An 18,987-nucleotide genomic window follows, 5' to 3' on the forward strand; every position below is an offset into this window, starting at 1 on the left:
GTAAGTTAGGTGAAAAGAGCGCAAAATGAACTATATAAATATGCAGCTCAGCTATGAGCCCAATTCAAAATGGCTGCTCCAGAATAGTAAAAGTGAAACCAATCCAAAATGACCACTACAGTTACAGTAATGTTGATCCAATTCAAAATGGTTGCTCTGTAACAATAACCTTGAGCCCATTCCAAGATGGCAGATCAAACAAGGCCGTACCGGGTGACTTCTACTGACACAGCTACAGCTTTGCCCACAGACAAAATGGCAGATAGGCACACGCACTGAGGAAGGAGGCGTGGTTTGCTAACATTGGCAATATCTGTATAGGTTTACTGCCTACAGTTAAGATGGCAACAAGTGATGCGCTAAGGAAGGTAGGCGTGGTTGCTGGGCCTACCTTTACGCTGGCGAACTTCGAGTGCGGCAGAGGTGGGCTGCACTGAAGAATTGTATAGTCTGGGAGATGGTAGCCACTAGTGTCAGTGCCAAAATCACATGCGTCAGAGGTGGGTGTGCCGGAGACAGTCAAAAATGCAGCTGTGGTGAGCGTGTCGAGCACCAGTGGCCAATGTGGGATGGTGGCAAGCGATGGATTCAGCACCTGTTCATCGCCAATGAAAGATGATGCCACACACCTGAAGGTAGGACTGGAGGCTTTATTTTCAAGCAGTTACTGATATAACGCCATCAGTAGGTCACACAACCTTACAACCACCGTTTTTCCCTGTTCTCCAACCGCCGTCCTGGAATATTCAACCCAAAACATTCCACGTTCTTTTTCAGGTTCCATCCAGGTGCCGATCCAACACAGTACCACCCCATTGCCAATTCAGACTCTACGATGCGAAAATAGACAAGGTAATTCTTGTTCTATTACCAAAGTGTAGAAATACATTGGTCAGTTCTCTACTAAAAATCCTTGCAACAGCCAAAACATACACACATTTAATGACATCCCAAACCCTGAGGTAACATGAAATCCTGAACTACACACTATAACAGGTGAGGTAGTGTAACACAATGTAGAGAAACCAGTAATGCAAAGCAAGATTTGAGAGGTAGAGAAAGAGAGGTGAGGTAGTGAGAGAAAGGCGATGTAGAGAAGTAGCGAACAGATGGCAAGATCAATTAAGAGACTAGGCTTTAAGAGCAAACAAAAGGTGGGGTAGAGAGAGATGAGGAACTGAGAGATGCGAAGTAAAGAGAGGAGAGCTAAGGAAGATAGTGGTGAGGTAGAGAGAGGGATGACAGAGGAAGCGAGAGTTGATTTATAAACAGATGGAGAGAGATAAAAAGATAAGGTAGAGAGAGATTGGTTTGAGAGAGAGGAGAAGTAAATGGAATTAAGATACAGAAAGTGAGGGGGAAACAGCAGTGAGGCACAGAGGAATGAATGAGGTAGAGAGGGTGGAGACAGACAGATAAGTAGCAGCAGGCACAGAGTGGTAGAGGTCATGAGAGAGGGAGAGAGAAGTGGATTAGAGGGAGGTCTATTGAGCTAGAGGTAAGGTAGACATAAATGAGGTAAACAGAGATGAGATAAAGCAAGAGGAGTGGTACACAGAGATACTAGATGTAGGTAGAGGGAGAGAGAGTTAAAGAGGGAGGGGATGAGGCAGAAGAGGTGAGTTGAAATAATGAGCAAGAGAGAGAGAGAATGATTTGTTTCATTTAATTGCCACTAACTCTCTGAGAGCTCAAGTGTTAAGGCTTGACATGCAGGTAATGCTGAGATGTCATGAAATGAATCTGTTTTTATGCACACCCTTACAAGAGTGGGACATCTTACTGGCCCCATCATTTTACAAGGTGGCTGCAGGAAAGATGTGGGCATTCGGCCATTACACATTTTGGCCAGGCATTACAACAGCTCTGTAGGGATGGTGTTTACAACCACCTCCACTATTCTCACTATAGTTATCCAAACCACTTTTGATTAAATGCTATCGAAAATTATTTAGGGGTAACTGTTTATGTTTTAGTAGTACATGTGTGAATAGGACTGCAATTGTGTAGACATCTGCAGTGGTTTAACTGCAAATGTCCTCTGAGCACGTTTAGTTATTTCTTCGTGTGTGATCGCAAGTCTTCCAAGGAGTAAATCAATATTCTCATGGATATATCTATATTGTGTTAGAGGGTCTCGATTCACAACAGATTGCATGCACCTACGTTGGCCGCTGTGTAGGCAAATGGCAGATACAGGTCAGTATTTGGAATATCTGCCAGGAAGGTTGATTTTCCACAGTGACAAATATAAGGTTATTGGTGGGAACATGATTCAAGGGAAATGGAAGAGAGTTCTGTTATGCTTTATCTATTCTTAGAATGTTATGTTGAATGCCATTGTTTAGAACCTTGGAGGGACAGTTGATAGGAGGATTTGTGTTGGCTGTCTGTGCTGCAATTGCCGGTGTTTCGGGTTCAAATAGACTTGAAATTCTTCAACTGAAGGGTGGATCTACTTTACAGGTGGACACTGAGAAGGTGGTGAACATCCACGATGTAGTAGCTCTCAGGTAGCCACTAACCTTCTCAATAGTATTCCACAACCAATTATTGCTCCTAAACCTGTTGCCATAAAGGCTAGTTTACATGTGCAAAGTAACTGTGAAAAATACTCCCACGCAGCCCATTTTCACGGAAGAGATTACTAGGGCAGCAGATTCGTTTTTGGCAGAGAAAAAAGTTTAATGTGCTAATGCACATTCCAACCTTATTAAATAATCTTGGTCGTCTTCCCTGTGGATAACTGATAGGAGCAAATATGCAACAGAAGGCATAATCATGGAAATCTACTACACCTTCTTTTGAGGATTTTGCGTGCTTCTCCAAAAAGTCAGAAATCTACTCAAAAGTTGACGGGAAATTTATGATAAACAGATTTCCAACTTTCAAAGAAAGCATCAAGTAGAAACGTAGCTGATGTGTACTTAATTTTAATATGCACAATGATAAATGTTCTACATTTTAGAATGCAGAATATTTGGTTTTTAACAGGGTTTTAACAGAGCAGCTCTCAAACAGATCTATTAATAACAGTATAAATAGAATGGGTGGGGGTCTGCTCCTTTATACCTGCTGGCTTCGACCAGCCTCCTTTATCCATCAGCTTTAGACTTTGTCAATCATGTGTTTGCTCAGTTCTGAAGAGTAATCTCTCACCTAATGCTTTTGGTTGTTTGAGTGTATCCTTCTACCTCCACTTGACTGCCTGCATTAAACTGTATGATGGACGCCTTTACAACTATAGCCCTCTCTGTCCCTTGCTACTTGCTCTATGCTGTGTGTCTTGTTCCAATGTGGTAAGTATGCATGTGTTAATTCATTAAACCCAGACCTATTGGTTTTACCAATGCTTATCGTTTTCTCAATCAAAGAAAGGGACCAAGTATTCTATAGAAAGCAGCAATGAAAAGCAGCACATACAATGCATAACAGTCCACTACTCCATGCAGTGATCTCAATCCATCCCACTCCTTGGTCAAGATCAGTTAATCAGGATGTTTAGAGATCATACACCATGATCGATAGCATCTATCCATAAATGTGGGACCATACTAAAAGCCTTCCTTCATGCTACTTATTTCCATAATCTTGATCTATACCTAAGGAGGTACACACACTAGAGATTAATATTGAGTATCTGTGTATTATTCCCCAATAATGCATTGGTCAATTCAGTCCATTTCAGAATCATGTATGTGCCCCACTTGTGTATACTGAGCTGAATATTAGGAAATATACAGTTTTGGTAATATGAACCTCTGTTCACATTATTTATATAATCGTGTACGTTTTTCTGCAAAACCTTCTGCTACATAGAATTGCATTCAGGAATGAATTTTTAAAGGCTACCTACTCTATTCTGTGCCTCCCCCAACCAAGAAGAGCTGAGGTAGTGTTACCCCTATTGAAAATTTATAAAACTCAGTGTGTACCTACAGCAACATATGGAGCAGAAATTTGGGGCCACGCGAACTGCAACAGCATCCAGGTAGAAGAAAATAGATTCTGTCGGAGAGTTTTGGGGGCACCGATTTGTTCTTCTTTTATCTGTCACCATGAGTGAAAATTACCTTTTATTGAGGATTACATCAGGACACGTCCAGTTATTTTCTGGATAAAAGTATGGCAAAACTCGGCAGCCACGTTAACTAGAGACATTATAGCTGATTGCCTTAATTGCAGCAAGGGTGGCGATATACCATGGTTGGCGGCTGTCAAGGATAGCCTGACCATTGTAAATCTGTCACACATTTTACAGACCCAGGCATTATGGCAGGCATTAATAAAAAGATTATCCAGGGGGCTCTGTACGAATACTATGGCGACCTGAGGTGTAAACAAGAAACCCTGAAATCCTCAGTCGCCTGGTACATAACCATGGTGGATGCCGACGGCCCGCCGACAAAACTTCCAGCTAGTTATCTTTTAAAGGTGACAAACCGCTGAGAACACAGCCTGCTTTTCGCCTTAGGGCTGGCACCCTAAAATATTTACTTTGCTTTTACTTAGACTTTAACATAAATTTAGAGCAAATGCCCTGCCCTTGTGGAAATTGGGGGAGCCAATCCATGCTTCATTTTTTATTCTTTTGTAATTTTTATCAAATATATAGCAAGCAGCTGCTGATCCCTTTCTTTAAGGCTTCAGCCATTACTGATTTTAAGGTGGCATATAGGGATATTGTTATGCTCAACGGGGAAAATGTAATCCTCTGTCAGTACCTTCTTAAGACTGGCTGTTCCCTGCCGCGCCTCTATGAGCATAGCATAAACAGTTTTGACTGCAGGCCCGATATCTGAATCTTTTACGGGCCGCACAATTTTATTAGATGGATTTTATCGCATATAAAAAATATTCTATATGCTATATTCAAGTTCATACTGTTACTACCCCTGATTTAATGATCTAAATTACAGGCCCATGATGAATTTGTTGCATTGACCTTCTTTTTGCACTATGTATACATTTTTATGTATTTATAGTCATGCGTCTATCGTACTAATTGTTTTTAACTTTGTATTTATGCATGCATCAATTTAATGTTGTGCTGGTATTCTTAATCTGTACTTTTATGGATATTTTTTATAGCCGAATAAAGAATGAATTGAATTGAATATGCATTACCCTTTCCTTTATCCAGGTTGGTAAGGTTAGGTGCTTTACTTTCTGAGTTACTTAAAGGAGGTTGTGTATTGAGTATCAAATGCATTAACATACGCCCATTCCTTCACCTTACCAGTGGTCAGACACAAAACGTCAACCAGATTAATCCTTTTTAACCCCTTGCATGCGTCAGACAGAAGCATAAGGGCTAATGTGACAGAAATGTGAGGAAAATGTGTTTTTTTTTTTAAAGAAATGTTTAGGTTTGCAAGGGATTCTGGGTAATAGAAACTGGTGAGAGCCAGTCAAGTCACCCCATCCTGGATTCCCCTGGGTGTCTATTTTTCAAAAATGTATAGGTTTGCTAGGTTTCCCTAGGTGCCGGCAGAGCTAGGGTTCAAAATCTACAGCTAGGCACTTTGCAAAAAAAGGGTCAGTTTTCACTGTAAAAACAAAATGTGTCCACGTTGCATTTTGAGCCGTTTCCTGTCGCGGGCACGAGGCCTACCCACACAAGTGAGGTACCATTTTTATCGGGAGACTTAGAGTAACACAGAATTGTAGAGCAACAGTTATTACCTATTGACTTTCGATGCATTTATGCCTTCCAAATGAAAGACAATATGTAAAAAAGAAGTCATTTTGAAAAATGACCTATAATTCTCATGCTAGTATGGGTACTCACAATTTCGGAAATGTGAAAATATCTACTGTTTCTAAACTCTATATTTTGTTCCAATTTCAGAAATACATATAGGTGTCTTTCATACCGATTTTTCCATGTATATATTTTCCCAAATTAATTGCTATAAACCCAGTACATAATAAAAAACCATTGCAAGACACTGCTCAGTTATTGGCTCTGGGTTCGTCGGGTTCTTGCTGGACCTACAAGTCCTATATATCCCCACAACCAGAAAGGTCCAGCGGATGTAACGATATATTGCTTTCAAACAGCTATCATAATTAGAAGTTACAGGTGAACACGATGACACAAATGGCTGTTTTTTCAACTAATTTTCAATTTTTCCTATATTCAACTGTTAGTTTCTATAAAGAAGCCTTGGAGGATCTACATAAATGACCCCTTGCTGAATTCAGAATTTTGTCAAATTTTCTAAAATGTATGGCGTCCCAGGATCCACAAAAGTCTGCTTGTCCCTGAAAGCTGGGAATATGGTGATTTCAGAACCACAGCCTCTTTGTTGATACCATTTACAGGGAAAAAAACAGATGCTTTCATCTGTAGCCCTTTTTTCCCATTTTTCCCCAAAACCCCAAAATTTTGCTGTATTTTGGCAAATTTCTGGGTCCCCTCCAGGGGAATCCACAAACCCTGGGTACCTTTAGAATCCCCATGATGTTGGAAGAAAAGGACCTTATGTGGTCAAAACGTTACAGGGGCCTAAGCGCGAACTACCCCAAATAGCCAAAAAAAGGCTTAGCACAGGGGCGGGAAATGCCTAGCAGCGAAAGGGTTAAAATATAAGGAACCCTCTGGTGGGCTTTGTTCATAACATGATCCTTCATCTTAGCTAAGAGAATTCCTTCCTTCCACTCACTACAAGGGGGAAACATGTAACAGGATGGAGGCCATTTCATATGTTGATGCACACTCCCAGTTTCATGAGAAAATGTGTATCAGCATCATGACTTTTTCCACACTTAACACTGTCCTGCTTCATTCACGAAAGAACTAAAGTCTACCCACCCATGTTAGCCACGTACTAGAGGCGCCATATTTCAGCCTTCAATTCAAAAAGATAGAGGGCCAGTCTACCAAATCTCTATTTGGAAAAGAACAGGGTTTAGCAGGATTCATATTGCTCATTATAATATTCATCACATCCACAATAGGAGATCACTTAAAGTACATCTATTAAAGGAGACATGCATATATTTGCATGCAGTCTAGGTAATGTAGTAGAACACCCTGCATTCTGAGGACCCATGTTAAGTAAACCTTTAATAAGCTCTGTACATGGTAATTGGCATATTGCATGGACTGGAGTAGGCATATCTATATTTGTTTTTATTAGTCACACTAGAAGGGGCATTTCTCATGAGAATTATGCCAACCGCTGTAGAGTTTTGTGGAAAAAAGAAAGCACAATCTAGGACTATCTCTATGACCAGTGAGGTAGCTCCAAGTCTGAGTATAGTAAACTTCACATTTTATGGCAATGTGTTGATTCTATGGTATGCTTATGACCTTCCTTTGTGAGCTAGCACCACCACTCCACTTCTTTTGTGATTGTCATGGCAAATGCATGTCCTTGTAACGAGTGAAACAAAACAAAAGAGCTGGAGACTTCCAAAGCTCTGGTACAACAATGGCTTTATCACAAAGTAAATTCTCAAGCAATAAACGTAAGTTTGAACACATAATAAAGTAGAACATGATTCTCAAAGATGCATCGTTGTCATATTTGAAGAGTTTAAGCAAAAATGAGATGAGAGAAAAAGGCATATGGGATGTTCAATGCGGAGATAATTTGTTTGTTTGTACCTTCTTCGCCCAGGCTGGCCAGAATCATTGTCACTTCCACCTGAAGGGTTTCGTCGTCGAGGGGTGGGAAACTTGGGTGACTTGTTGCGGTCAGTGGGAGAATTGTACAGTCCACTGTAGTGAAACAGCAAAAGTCAGCAATCACCCTCAGAAATATAGCCAGCCAAAAACAAATAATCCTGATAATGCTGACGTTTTTAATAAGCATGTTAATCATTCCTAGGAGGAATACTGGCAGACCGTGTAATACAAAGACTTTCTGTGACACAACAATCATTTTTAGCAATACTCTATGGTCAAATACACTATCTACATTGCTATTTTTGAACCACTTTCTAAGAAGAATGATAATGACAAACCGATATCAAGAGATAGTAGTAGTTTTAATTATTTATTATAAAGTGATTAACAACAAAGGTATTTACAGAAAATGATATATAATCAGGATTGTAAAAAGAAACTGGAGCTCTTAGGTAAACAGTTGTAACCGTTTTTTTAAAAAGACTGAAATTCATAATGAAAAGACTATACTTATAGGCTTGTAAAAGTTTGAATTGTTAAATAACCAAGATTTAACAGTTAACTCCAAGTTTAATCAATTTTAAAGAAAGCTGGCTTTGAAAGTAGAAATTTAAAGAGGTTTTCAGAAGTTTTAACATCTTCGTATTATGAATAAAAAAACTGTAAAAGTCTTTTAAAAGTTAACAGAATTTTACATTGTTAAAAAGGATGGCATTGTGGTTACAACACTATACATGCTAATATGAGCTAAACATTGGGACTGACTGAGGTATATAAAACTGGAGTTCTAATTAAAATGGAAATATATTCTTGGTGAAAATGTTGGATTTGTAAAGCAAGTAGGGTTATATAGAAGACATGTTCACTTGTTTTTCTTGCCAGAATTCCTAAAGTCACAGAAAATAAAAAAAGTTTTCCTGCTGGAATTTCAGAGGGAAGAATAGTAAGAACCTTTTTTAACTCCCTTAGATGCCTGGGTGGTTTAACGCTATGTTAATGGTAAATTTAGGTTACTGCAAAGCACACCGAAAAGGCAGATATATGCCTTTGACAGCCTCAATGGAGTCAAATTGGCAACTGTCTTCCTCTGTTGATTTCACAGGCAGACATGCCTGGGTGGAGAGATCTTATTTCATTCTTTCTGACCACACTTCACTCATATATGGTACATTAGAGTGTTCAAACCCTCAGAAATCTAAAAACAATTATAAATCAAAAATGTAAACAATCACCAGATAGACTAGAATGGATTAGGAAAGGGACAGGAATAAATTATAGTTGAGGGCATATGGATTAGCTACAATAATGTAGCGCTCTTCATGAAAGAAAAGGGATCTGATTGCGGCCTTGAAATTAGAGTGTAGTTTTAGGATGTACTTTTTTGTCAACAGTTTCTTACCAGTGATCTAAGGAATGGTGTCTCTAATTTATCTTATTTTATTTATTTGAAAAGTTTTATAAAGCGCAAACATGACCCTTGCGGGTATCAGAGCACTGTACAAAGAGGCGAAAGCATGAATAAACTCAACAATGGAGGTCAACACTGTCAAAACAAGAAGGAGTAGACAAATAAGGTCAGGGACTGGGTAGTGGGAACCGCTAGTTACGTTTCCGACGAGCCATAGAGTGCAAAGGAATTCCTGTAATATTCAGCAAAACAATCATAAAGTGACTCGGAACAACATAGTAAAACATAGTAAAATAAATTACAAATCTGTAGTCCGCCTAGCTAGTATAGTTTCAGAGGGGCCCTAGCATAAAATAACAACTAAACAAACTAGCATAAATAAAATCAAGACCAACATGTTAGAAAAATTGTCAAATCGGTAACAGGGTGACTTGAGAAAGGGAACAAGTTGATGCAGTTAATGTACACATCGGAAAAGCCATTTGGCCTATTTCTTGAAAGAGGCAGTGGAAGGATTGAATCTGATCTCGGGAGGAAGAGCGTTCCAAATTCTAGGAGCAAGACCGGAGAAGGCACGTTTGTACGTACTTTTCTTTTTGAATCTGGGAGGTTTCAAGAGTAGGGGGGACGTACTACTTAAGTTCTGACCCGAGCCAGAAAGAACAAGCTTGTTGGCCAGATAGGCTGGAGTATTGTAATGCAAAGTTTTATGCATTAGGCACGCTACTTTAAAACGTATCTTCGCATCAATAGACAGCCAGTTAAGTTGCAAAAGGTTAGGTGTAATGTGATTGTTTTTTTTTTTAGCCTGTGATGAGCCTGGCCAATGTGTTGAGAGTGGCTCTGAGAGTGGCCAAGCTCACTTTAGGATGCCCCGCATGGGTCACCAGACCATATTCCAGTCACGATATCACCAGAGATTGTACTGCAGGCCGAATGTCTTAAGGCGGAAGGAAAGGCTTGATCTTAAGGGTGTTAAGATGAAAGTTGGCACCCCTAATAGTAGCACTGATGTAAGCTTGCATTTTAAGGTATTTGTCCAGGGTAATGCCTAACGATTTAGCGGAGTCAAACACGTGAGGGGTGCAGTTTAAGGGTGTGAGTTATTTTAGCCAGTCCAGAGTAGGTGCAGAGTGGTTGTGGGGGTCAATCAGCAGGAATTCAGTTTTGAGAGTATTCAACAAACGATGGTTCTGGGCTAACCATTGTAGAGTTTGTGAGAGAGCCTCATTTAAAGTTTTAATGTCATCCGGAGAGGAGATTTTCAAGTAAAGTTGCGTGTCATCCGCGTACATGTGGTAATGAATGTTAGAATGGTTCAAAATGACAGTACGTAGTTCCATAAAAAGGTTGAAGAGCGTGGGCGAGAGTGCAGATCCTTGCGGCACTCCAATCCTGACCGGTGTACTGGATGCAAGGGAATGGTTGAGTTTAATCCTTTGTGTGGGGTTATGTAAGAAAGCAGCAAGCAACTTTAGGACCGGGCCCGAGAGACCCATCCTATGTTGAAGAAGATTAATCAAGTGTTCATGTTTGATGGTGTCGAAAGCACAGGATAGGTCAAGAAGGATCAAAAGACAAGGGACATTTTGATCTAGGGATTTCAGGGCGTCGTCCACAATGTGAGTTAGTGCAGTTTTAGTACTATGCCCTGCTCTGAAGCCGGATTGATAGAGGTCAAGTAGTTGAAATTTCTCTATATAGTTGCAGAGCTGCTTGTGGATGCATTTCTCGAGCAGTTTGACTAGAGTCATGATGCTGGTGATAGGCAGGAAGTTGTTATGATCAGATAAATCAGTGTTGGGCTTCTTAGGGAAGGGAGTCACTTGTCCAATTTTGAGGCAATCAGGGAGTCTCCCCTGCAGGAGAGATTCATGAATGACCCTCGACCAAAGAGGTAGAATGGCCGAATTGAGGGCTTTAAAAATTTTAGCAGGCAATGGATCGCTAAAGTGATTGGCTGGTTTTAGAGTTGCCATATCGTGGAGTAGCTCTGTGAAGTCTGGCAGGATAAAGGAATTCCAAGAGGAATCATTTTGGGAGAACAACCAGAACATAAGGAGACTGCTGAGGGAACCACAAGCTCCGCTGATGATGTGGTGTATATTAGAGGCAGCACCATGGGAGTGACAGGTTGCAGCTCCAGTTCAATTTTCCTAGTTTTTTCAAAGAAGTGCACTGAGAAGTCCTCCCCACTAGGAAGCGGACTCAAGGGAGACAAGGTGGGGTTGGAAGTGTGGTTAGTTTGCTGCTTGATGATTTCAAATAGCATCCTGGGTCTGTTTTTAGCGCCGTCCAACTGCGTCCTGAAATAGTCAGTTTTAGCAATGCAGATTTTTTTTTTGTAAGTACTTCTCATTTTCCTTAGCTGATAGAGGCTAGTGGTGGATGGCTCGTTTCTCCAGAGCCTCTCTGAAAGCCTAAGTTTACGTCGTTCGTCATTTCCGGAACCATTAAACCAAGGTTTGGATTGTTTGAGAGGAATCCTTTTGAGTTGTTTCGGCACAATGGTGTCAAAAATATTAGCCACGGTGCTAATGTAATGATTAGAAAGATCGTCAAGGTTGGTCATGTTAGGAGAAGGCCGAAGTCTGTTCATAGTGATGGAAGTAAGAGCATTGATGTTGAAGTCTCTCATGTTGCGAGTCAGTTGTTTAGCTTTAAGCTGTTGTCCCTTTCTGCGAGTGATCTTTTCCAGTATGTAGAAGGAAATTTGATGATGATCCGACCAGTCACATGGTAGGATGTCACGCAGTTGAATGATATTGTCTTCAGCAATAATGAGGTCGAGGATGGCTCCTTTGTTGTGGGTAGGTCTCTTACAAACCTGAGAGAAGTTGAGATCGGAGAGGAAAGACTTAACGGAGCTGACTAAAAGATCATTGGTGTCATTCCAATGTAGGTTAAAGTCTGCAAGGAAGATATGGTATAGGTAATCCGAACACAAGCTAATTACCGCCATGATTTGCTCTATGAAGAACAAACTTTCACCTGGTTGATGATAAATCGTGTGAAGCACACAGACAATCTTGCCCTTATTCCAAATTTCTGTCACTAGTTGCTCAGAGGAAGATAGCAAAGCATTCTGAGAATGTTTTATAGTTAGGCTGGAACGATGAATGTATGCAATACCCCCCCCCCCATTTTAACCAGACCATCACATCTGATAGTGACATAATCAGGTGGGATTAAGATGTCGAGAACAGGGGAGGAGGCATCTTTGAGACAGGTTTCAGTGAGAATCAATAAGTCCAAATCTTGCGCAATGATGAGTGCAGAAATGCCAGCAGCATGTTTCGCAGTTGAGCAGTATCTAATTAATGTGAGGGGAGGTTTTAGTCTCCTCATGATGATATCTGGAGTAGGTTTTCCTTATTAACTGATCTTAATCGGTTAATAGTGTGGCAAAGCAGACAGGGAGTAAAGCACAATCTTAAAGATCAACTCGTTTGCCATCAGTTATAGGCAAATGCCCTTCATCCCTCCTATATTTGAAAGTCTGTGATTCTGCCACTCCTCAGGCTCTTCAGGTTGCTTAGTTTGACAATTATTGGGCTGACAATTTGCTCAGCCAGTGCAAGTTAAAAGTACAAGAAGCTACCCAGATCTTGTGTTATATGTATATTGGGACATTAGTTATGAGGTCTTGCATGCCCTTTGTCAGCACAGACTTTTCTTTATTATTGAGGGCAACAAGTTCAGAAAAAAAAGTTTAGGGTACACTTGTTAAGTGGGTTGCTGTTACAGTCCAAAATCTGTTGACAGAGGCTGAGCTTTGCTCTGATGTAGGGGCTTTGGGAATTTGACCACTGTAAGGCTTTGGGGAAGACCTCATGCGTGGTATTGGAGGCACTGCCCTCAGTCCAGTTTTTGATTCTGTGACCTTGACAAGTTTGTTTCCTATTTCAGGGTGCAGACTGAGAAAGATTAGTCTAACGGCTTGAGGTTGTACTAACAGGGTTGCTTTTCCCGTCTGTAGACTTCTTTGGTTCCTCTTGAAGGCTCTGTATTTTTCTCTCTGCGCTTGCAGGGAGTCCCTGAAATATTTGTAGGACACAAATAGAGTGGCAGGCAGAGTGATGTCTTTGAAGAACTCGGAAATAAGCACCGTGTCAGGCTCTTTGTCATCAGGCGGCTATTGTGGTAAATCTAATCTTGGATTTATGCGTTAAATGATTTAGTGCAGCAGGGAACAGGTTGAGCTGGAAGTTGGCAGAATCACACGCCCTTCTTGAGACTCTCCATACTCAGATCTCTTGGACCCTTGTACAGAAGAGGCCCATTACTTTGATCACTTTTCTCAAACATTACAGACAGTTAGCGATAGCCGTAGCCTCAGTTCCTCTATCAACCCCACCTGCTTTGGTTGCTGAAATAAATTCCTCACCATCTTTAAGCACTCCCTCTGTCACAGTTGTGGGATTCTTCTTAGAACAAAATGTCATCCTTGTTCCCTCTGCTCCTTCACCAGAGCTTCCTGGGTCAGTGGGTGGAGCAGGAGAATTAATTCATGGTGGCTGGCAGCCTCCGTTTGTGACCTACTTGCACAGTCCTCTGGTCAGCATATTACTAATATTTATTTGGCTCTCTTCTTTTGAAACCAAAAGCTTGTTTTTTGGGTACAAGAGTAGTATAGGGAGTCTGTGTGGCACCATGCACCTTAAAACTCATTGTGCTTCCTAGAGTTGAAAGGATAGATGGATTCGTTGATCAGCTTATCAACCTAAGGGGCTGGGTGACACTCTTGACAGAACCTTGCGTTAATGCTCTACTGTGTGATAATAGTGATGGGTGGAATGCTTGAATCAATCTGAAGCACTGGTCATTACTCTTGATGCATTTCAAGCTCTATTCTTTTAGCTTGTCTTGTCACTATGTGCCCAAAGAGATTACTCATTTGGTTGTGACATCACTGGGAGTTCCCCGAATTTCCGATGCGCTATTAAAATAGCTACAGACCAAAAATGGAATCCTTAATTACTTCGCTTCTCCTCACCTTGATGGAGTTCCTCTTTAATGCACCCCATCATCCCTGGCTACTTGCCCTAATTGCTGCACTGCAATAGTTTCAATTTTTAAGCGTCATAAAGAATCGGTCTCCGTGAAGACTATTTTCTTAATTTGCTTTTTTGCACAGATTTCCATCCCAAAGCATGCACCCAAGGATTGCTATATCAGAAGTTTAGCTACACCTTCTCACTGCTACACCAACAAGTTATTCTGTTAATGTCCTAAAATTGTGGGGTCACTAATTTTGTGTGGCTCAATCACACAATTATAGGATGGGCCAATACTCATTTGCTTATGGTTTGCCCCTGCCTTTAATAGCACAGATAAGCTAACAAACAACTGACTAGAAGAATACGAGGGATTTCCTTGTTGTTAAAACTGATACAAGCATTTTGTTGTACCAAGTCTTGCTGTTAAAAGGAATCTCCACGTGGCCAGACGTTCTTCCCATACTCGCTGCACGACGTCAGTAAAGCAATACAAATGTGAAACGTGTTTGCGGCGTCTTGTGTTCCTTTTGAGAGTGTGCGAAGTATGGTAGTTCATGTTGGCATGCTCATTCGGCTGCAGGGCCTCAATTCATAGGCAGGCAAGTTGCCCATGTTGCAATGGCATAGGTGAGCAACAAATAAACAGAACAGAAAGCTAGCCAGAGAAACTGATTGATGAAATTCAATTTATCAGCTTTTGCTTTACATTTCTATAACGCTCAACTTCTTCGCATCCTTTAACATGAAAGCATTTGTCCAGCTAGACCTTTCCATTCAATGCCTTGGACTTGAAGAATGCTTCAGAATATGGGATCAGGAAACTGCATGAATTTTAGCACGAAAACGAGAATTATGACCTTGGAATCAGAGTATCTTGAGGGCTATGCAACAGTAGCATGTTAAGGGTTTCTATAAAAAGTAAAAACCATTGTTTTTAAACAACAAACATTGGCAAATTTGATACGTCTGGCGTTGGCCAGTTTCTGTAAAACTTCATCGTTCAAGATGCAGCCAGGTCCTCATTAATCTAACAAAAACATTGGCTAAAGGCAAAAATGTTTCTGGTCTCGAAAAGGCACCCATAATCATAGCACTCCCTGGAACTGAAGGTTACTACTTTTTCTGTGGATGGGCTCCTTTTGAAAGGGCAGCATGCCACAAGTCACAGAGAAGTCAGCCAATGGCTGAAATGGGCTGATGCATTGCCCCATAATGCTTGCTGGACTGGATGGAAGAAAAATGAGAATGGCACGACAAGAGAGTAATGGATGAAACCTGCCTGAAAATCCCTATAAATAAGTATATTATATACATAATTATATTAAAATCAAAAAGTCTTGGCTAACACTGCTCTAAAAAAACAACTGGTCTGGCATTGGCTGCTAGCTTCGTATCTTTGAGAAATAAGGCAATTAAGGAAAATGGCAAACAAGAAAATCCAGAGGAAAGAAAGACATGGTTGCAAAGAAAGAGTAATTAGCTTATATTCAGAGGTCATGTGCACTGAAGGTAAGCAAAGAAAGGGGGGAGGAAAGAAGAGAATAAACAAAAAGAAGTAAAAAAGAAGTAAAGTAAGAAACAAGGAAGGAGGGAAAGAAGGAAAAGGGGAAGAAGGAAAGAAAGAAGGGGGTATAGAAGGAAAAAAGTTGAAATCAAAGAAAGGAGGAAAGATATAGATGTAAAAGGAAAGAATGAAAGAAAGAGAAAGAAAGAAAGAAAGACAAAAAAGAGGATGGCAGAGGACGAAGGCAAGAAAGAAGGAAGGCAGGAAAGAAAAAGAAAAAAGAAGGAAAGAATTAAACAGAGAAGTTAACAGAAACAAGTATGGCACGCTGATTAGTTTATGTTCAGATTTCTTGTGAACTGATCAGAAAGAACAGCAGTCGGGTAAAAGTCTGCTTCAAAGGAGTTTACAACAGCTTTAGAAGCAGATGGGGTCTGATAAAGCTGCAATGTGCCTTGTGATCACATCAAAAGGGCCCTGCTATCTCATTAGGCTCTGAACACAAAGGCAACACTAAATACATTATAAACTAAAAACAAAAATACTGGCACTGAAGGGAACTGACATATGTAGGTGTGCTCTTTGTGAAAGAGCAAAATGCAGTCATTCAAACTGAAGTTAGCCAGTAGCTTAAGCAGGCTGACCCACTGCACCATGTTATATGCTGTAGTGGGCGGAAGTAAAATGTGAAGGACACAACAACAGACCAATGCATGAAGAGAGGTGGCGGAAAACCACTGGAAGTATATTACACATAATTTCAGTAAAATCAAAAGGACTTGGCTAATGCCAGACCTAAACATGTCATTATCACTTATCTCTAAAGCATACTTGTATTACTTAGAATTGCATGGTCGGTGGGTTGCTATGTAAGCTTTTTTCATTGGCCACCATCCATGAGCAAAACACGGAATATGACTGACCTGCGGTTGGCAACATAACAGACACAGGCACTTGGTGCAAGCCGTACGACAGCTCTTAATACAAAATCAGTTAAAACTCCAGTTAAAAGGTTTCTAAAACCATGTTAAGCCAGTACATTAAAGGTGCAGACACAACAGCTGCTCTAATAAAACATGCATTAACTTTTAATTCAGATCGAAAATACTGAAGATTTGTGCATTTTGAAATAGTTGCAAAAGTTCACTTTATATGTTACTAAAAATCATGGATTCCTTTCTGTAAACTTATTCGTGTAGGAAAATTCAAATATGAGAGCGGAACGGGTATGTCTGCATTTCAGGGCTCACAGATGCCTTCTTCTGGAACAATATGAACACAACAGAATGATATCAGCACAAGAACACCAGCATCTGTTGGTGCTTTATGGTGAACATATTTGACTTCATTTCAGGTGTATCTTCTAAAAATACCTTTAATGAGACCATATTACAACTTTACATTAGTTTGCTGATACAGTATTATGTCTTGCGGGAAACTATAGCCCACCTATGCTTCTTACCGGCTTCTCGTGCCAATGAGCTGTAATGATTTAGATTTGCAAGATGAAGTTCAGAGTACTAGGTTTTGCACCTACTACTAATAAAGTGCCAAATCCAGTGTTTTGATATGTGAGTTTATAATACTCATTACTGGAACATATGTTGGCATTGTTTGGCTAGCCCACCTCCTCTCATTCAAAGCAATTGGATGGTAGTGTCAGCAAGATGACTGAAACATCATTGCTAAAGCGCAGACACCCCACACCCCAAAGTACCGCCCAATTAGTTTACATACATTAAGTCTGTGTGGGAGGATTAACTGTGCCATAAGCCCCCTACTCCATTGCACCCCTCGCTGCCACCAAGGCGTTTCAGGAGACAGGAGGGGTGTGGGCGCGTTTCAGGAGACCTTTTATGGCAAAGGTCAACTGCTTTCTGTAATTCCAACCTTCCTCACCCCAGGACGCATTTTTCTAAGAAAAAATCTGCAGGGGTTGAAAGGGGCAAGGGATGGGTTGAGTAAGTGATTTTAGGCCTTTAAATACTAGGCTTTGAATATCAAACAGGTTAGCACTGCTCGGGCAATCTTTGCTCCTTGTCATACTGTACCTCTGCGGTCCATTCCCTTCCCATGGTGCACTTGTTTTTCTTTGTTGCGAGTCTGGGCTGTTATCACATTTTACTTTCTTTGAGCTGTAACAAGATTAAAAGGTGAACATCAAAATAAGATTTGCACTGTTGGATAACAGAGCAGCAAGCTGGAAAATACAAAAACAATCTTTAACATGTGATGTAGGAATGTATTTGCTTTACCAGTCAGACTCCAACACAAGGTTTGTTTAGGAGTTACGACGGTGACCGTGGCCAAGCTGCCAAAGGTATAATAATGTTCTGACCGCAGTTCAGAGATACTAGAAGGCTGGACAGGGAAATGTGAACGGTGGGTGGTGGTTTAAGTGTGTGTCTACTAACTCACCTGCAGTCTCTTACATACACCCAAAGGCAATCAAACAATGTTTCAGGCTACAAAAAGGCAAGGTGCGCACAAGGGAGATACCTCTTCTAGAGTCAGTGAGTCACGAACCGTGCACAGATGATAGATGTATCTGGTAATGTTCCTCTGTGTCCCTTATACAGACACTCCGGCCATACTGTTCCACTTCTACTAACTACAGAGACACACTGCACTCATGAACTCCCTCATCTACTGTCCCCTTGCAGTCCAACCATATGAAAATCTAGAGCAAAACAGGCGGCGATCTGCACTTTACATACTTCTATGTGTCCCAGGTAACACAAAGAAGAGTCCATGCTAGCTCTGTCCAGCGAAGAGAACAGGGGGCTTTACTAGAGCAAACACCTAGACAAAAAGGGTTATTTCTTGATTCTAGTGGGCTAGAGAAATGCCAGGCATGGCCTTCAGCGCCCTAATGCCCCCTTCGACTGCCCTCCCAGAAATCAGCCACCAGTAGGGAATTATTCTTCTCCTGTTCTTGCTTGCAGTGACGCTCCAATGGGCTCAGCACACATTGTTAAAGGATTAACATGCAAGCCATTAGTAGGCACCTCAAAACCAATGAGAAACGAATTCTTAAAGTACCCGCTCACATGTTCCCATCAGTGTGATGGAGTTGGTATATTCACACCTTCCTGAGAAGCGGGCTCAGGATAGGAAATGTTCACCCGCTAATCTGTTATACAGTCTATTCATCCAGTTAGCTCAGTGCTGATTATTTGGAACTCATACCTCCATATGGCTTATTTGCACAACCACTGTACTTGGGTTCTCAAAAATAAACCTTGAAAATTGGTTCTGGCAGAAGAGGGGCTTAGAGAGACATCCCAAAACGTTGCCTCTTGTACCAGAAAGGTGTCCCCGTCTATTCTGAGAGTAGAGGTAAGTCATTCCATCCAGCTGAATTTTGCAAGTGACATTTATAGACAGGCTCTAATGGAGATACATGGAGGTGACACACGCCTTTAACTTCTTGAAATTC

At 40.9% G+C, this 18,987-nt stretch overlaps 1 protein-coding gene across 4 annotated transcripts in view; it reads right to left on the bottom strand.

The window, feature by feature from the left end:
* Nucleotides 1-18,987, bottom strand: part of EPB41L4A (erythrocyte membrane protein band 4.1 like 4A) — an 821,385-nt gene that overhangs the window by 84,500 nt on the left and 717,898 nt on the right. For all 4 annotated transcript variants that reach the window (XM_085632598.1, XM_085632596.1, XM_085632597.1 and 1 more), the window contains exons 14-15: nt 17,600-17,683; nt 7,616-7,729 (exon numbers count right to left, since the gene is read on the bottom strand). In XM_085632598.1, coding sequence (XP_085488724.1) covers nt 7,616-7,729; nt 17,600-17,683 — 198 coding nt within the window. The remainder of the gene's footprint in view (nt 1-7,615; nt 7,730-17,599; nt 17,684-18,987) is intronic.

The sequence above is a fragment of the Triturus cristatus genome, chromosome 2_1 (assembly GCF_964204655.1).
Source record: "Triturus cristatus chromosome 2_1, aTriCri1.1, whole genome shotgun sequence".
In the NCBI taxonomy this organism is placed as follows: Eukaryota; Metazoa; Chordata; class Amphibia; order Caudata; family Salamandridae; genus Triturus; species Triturus cristatus.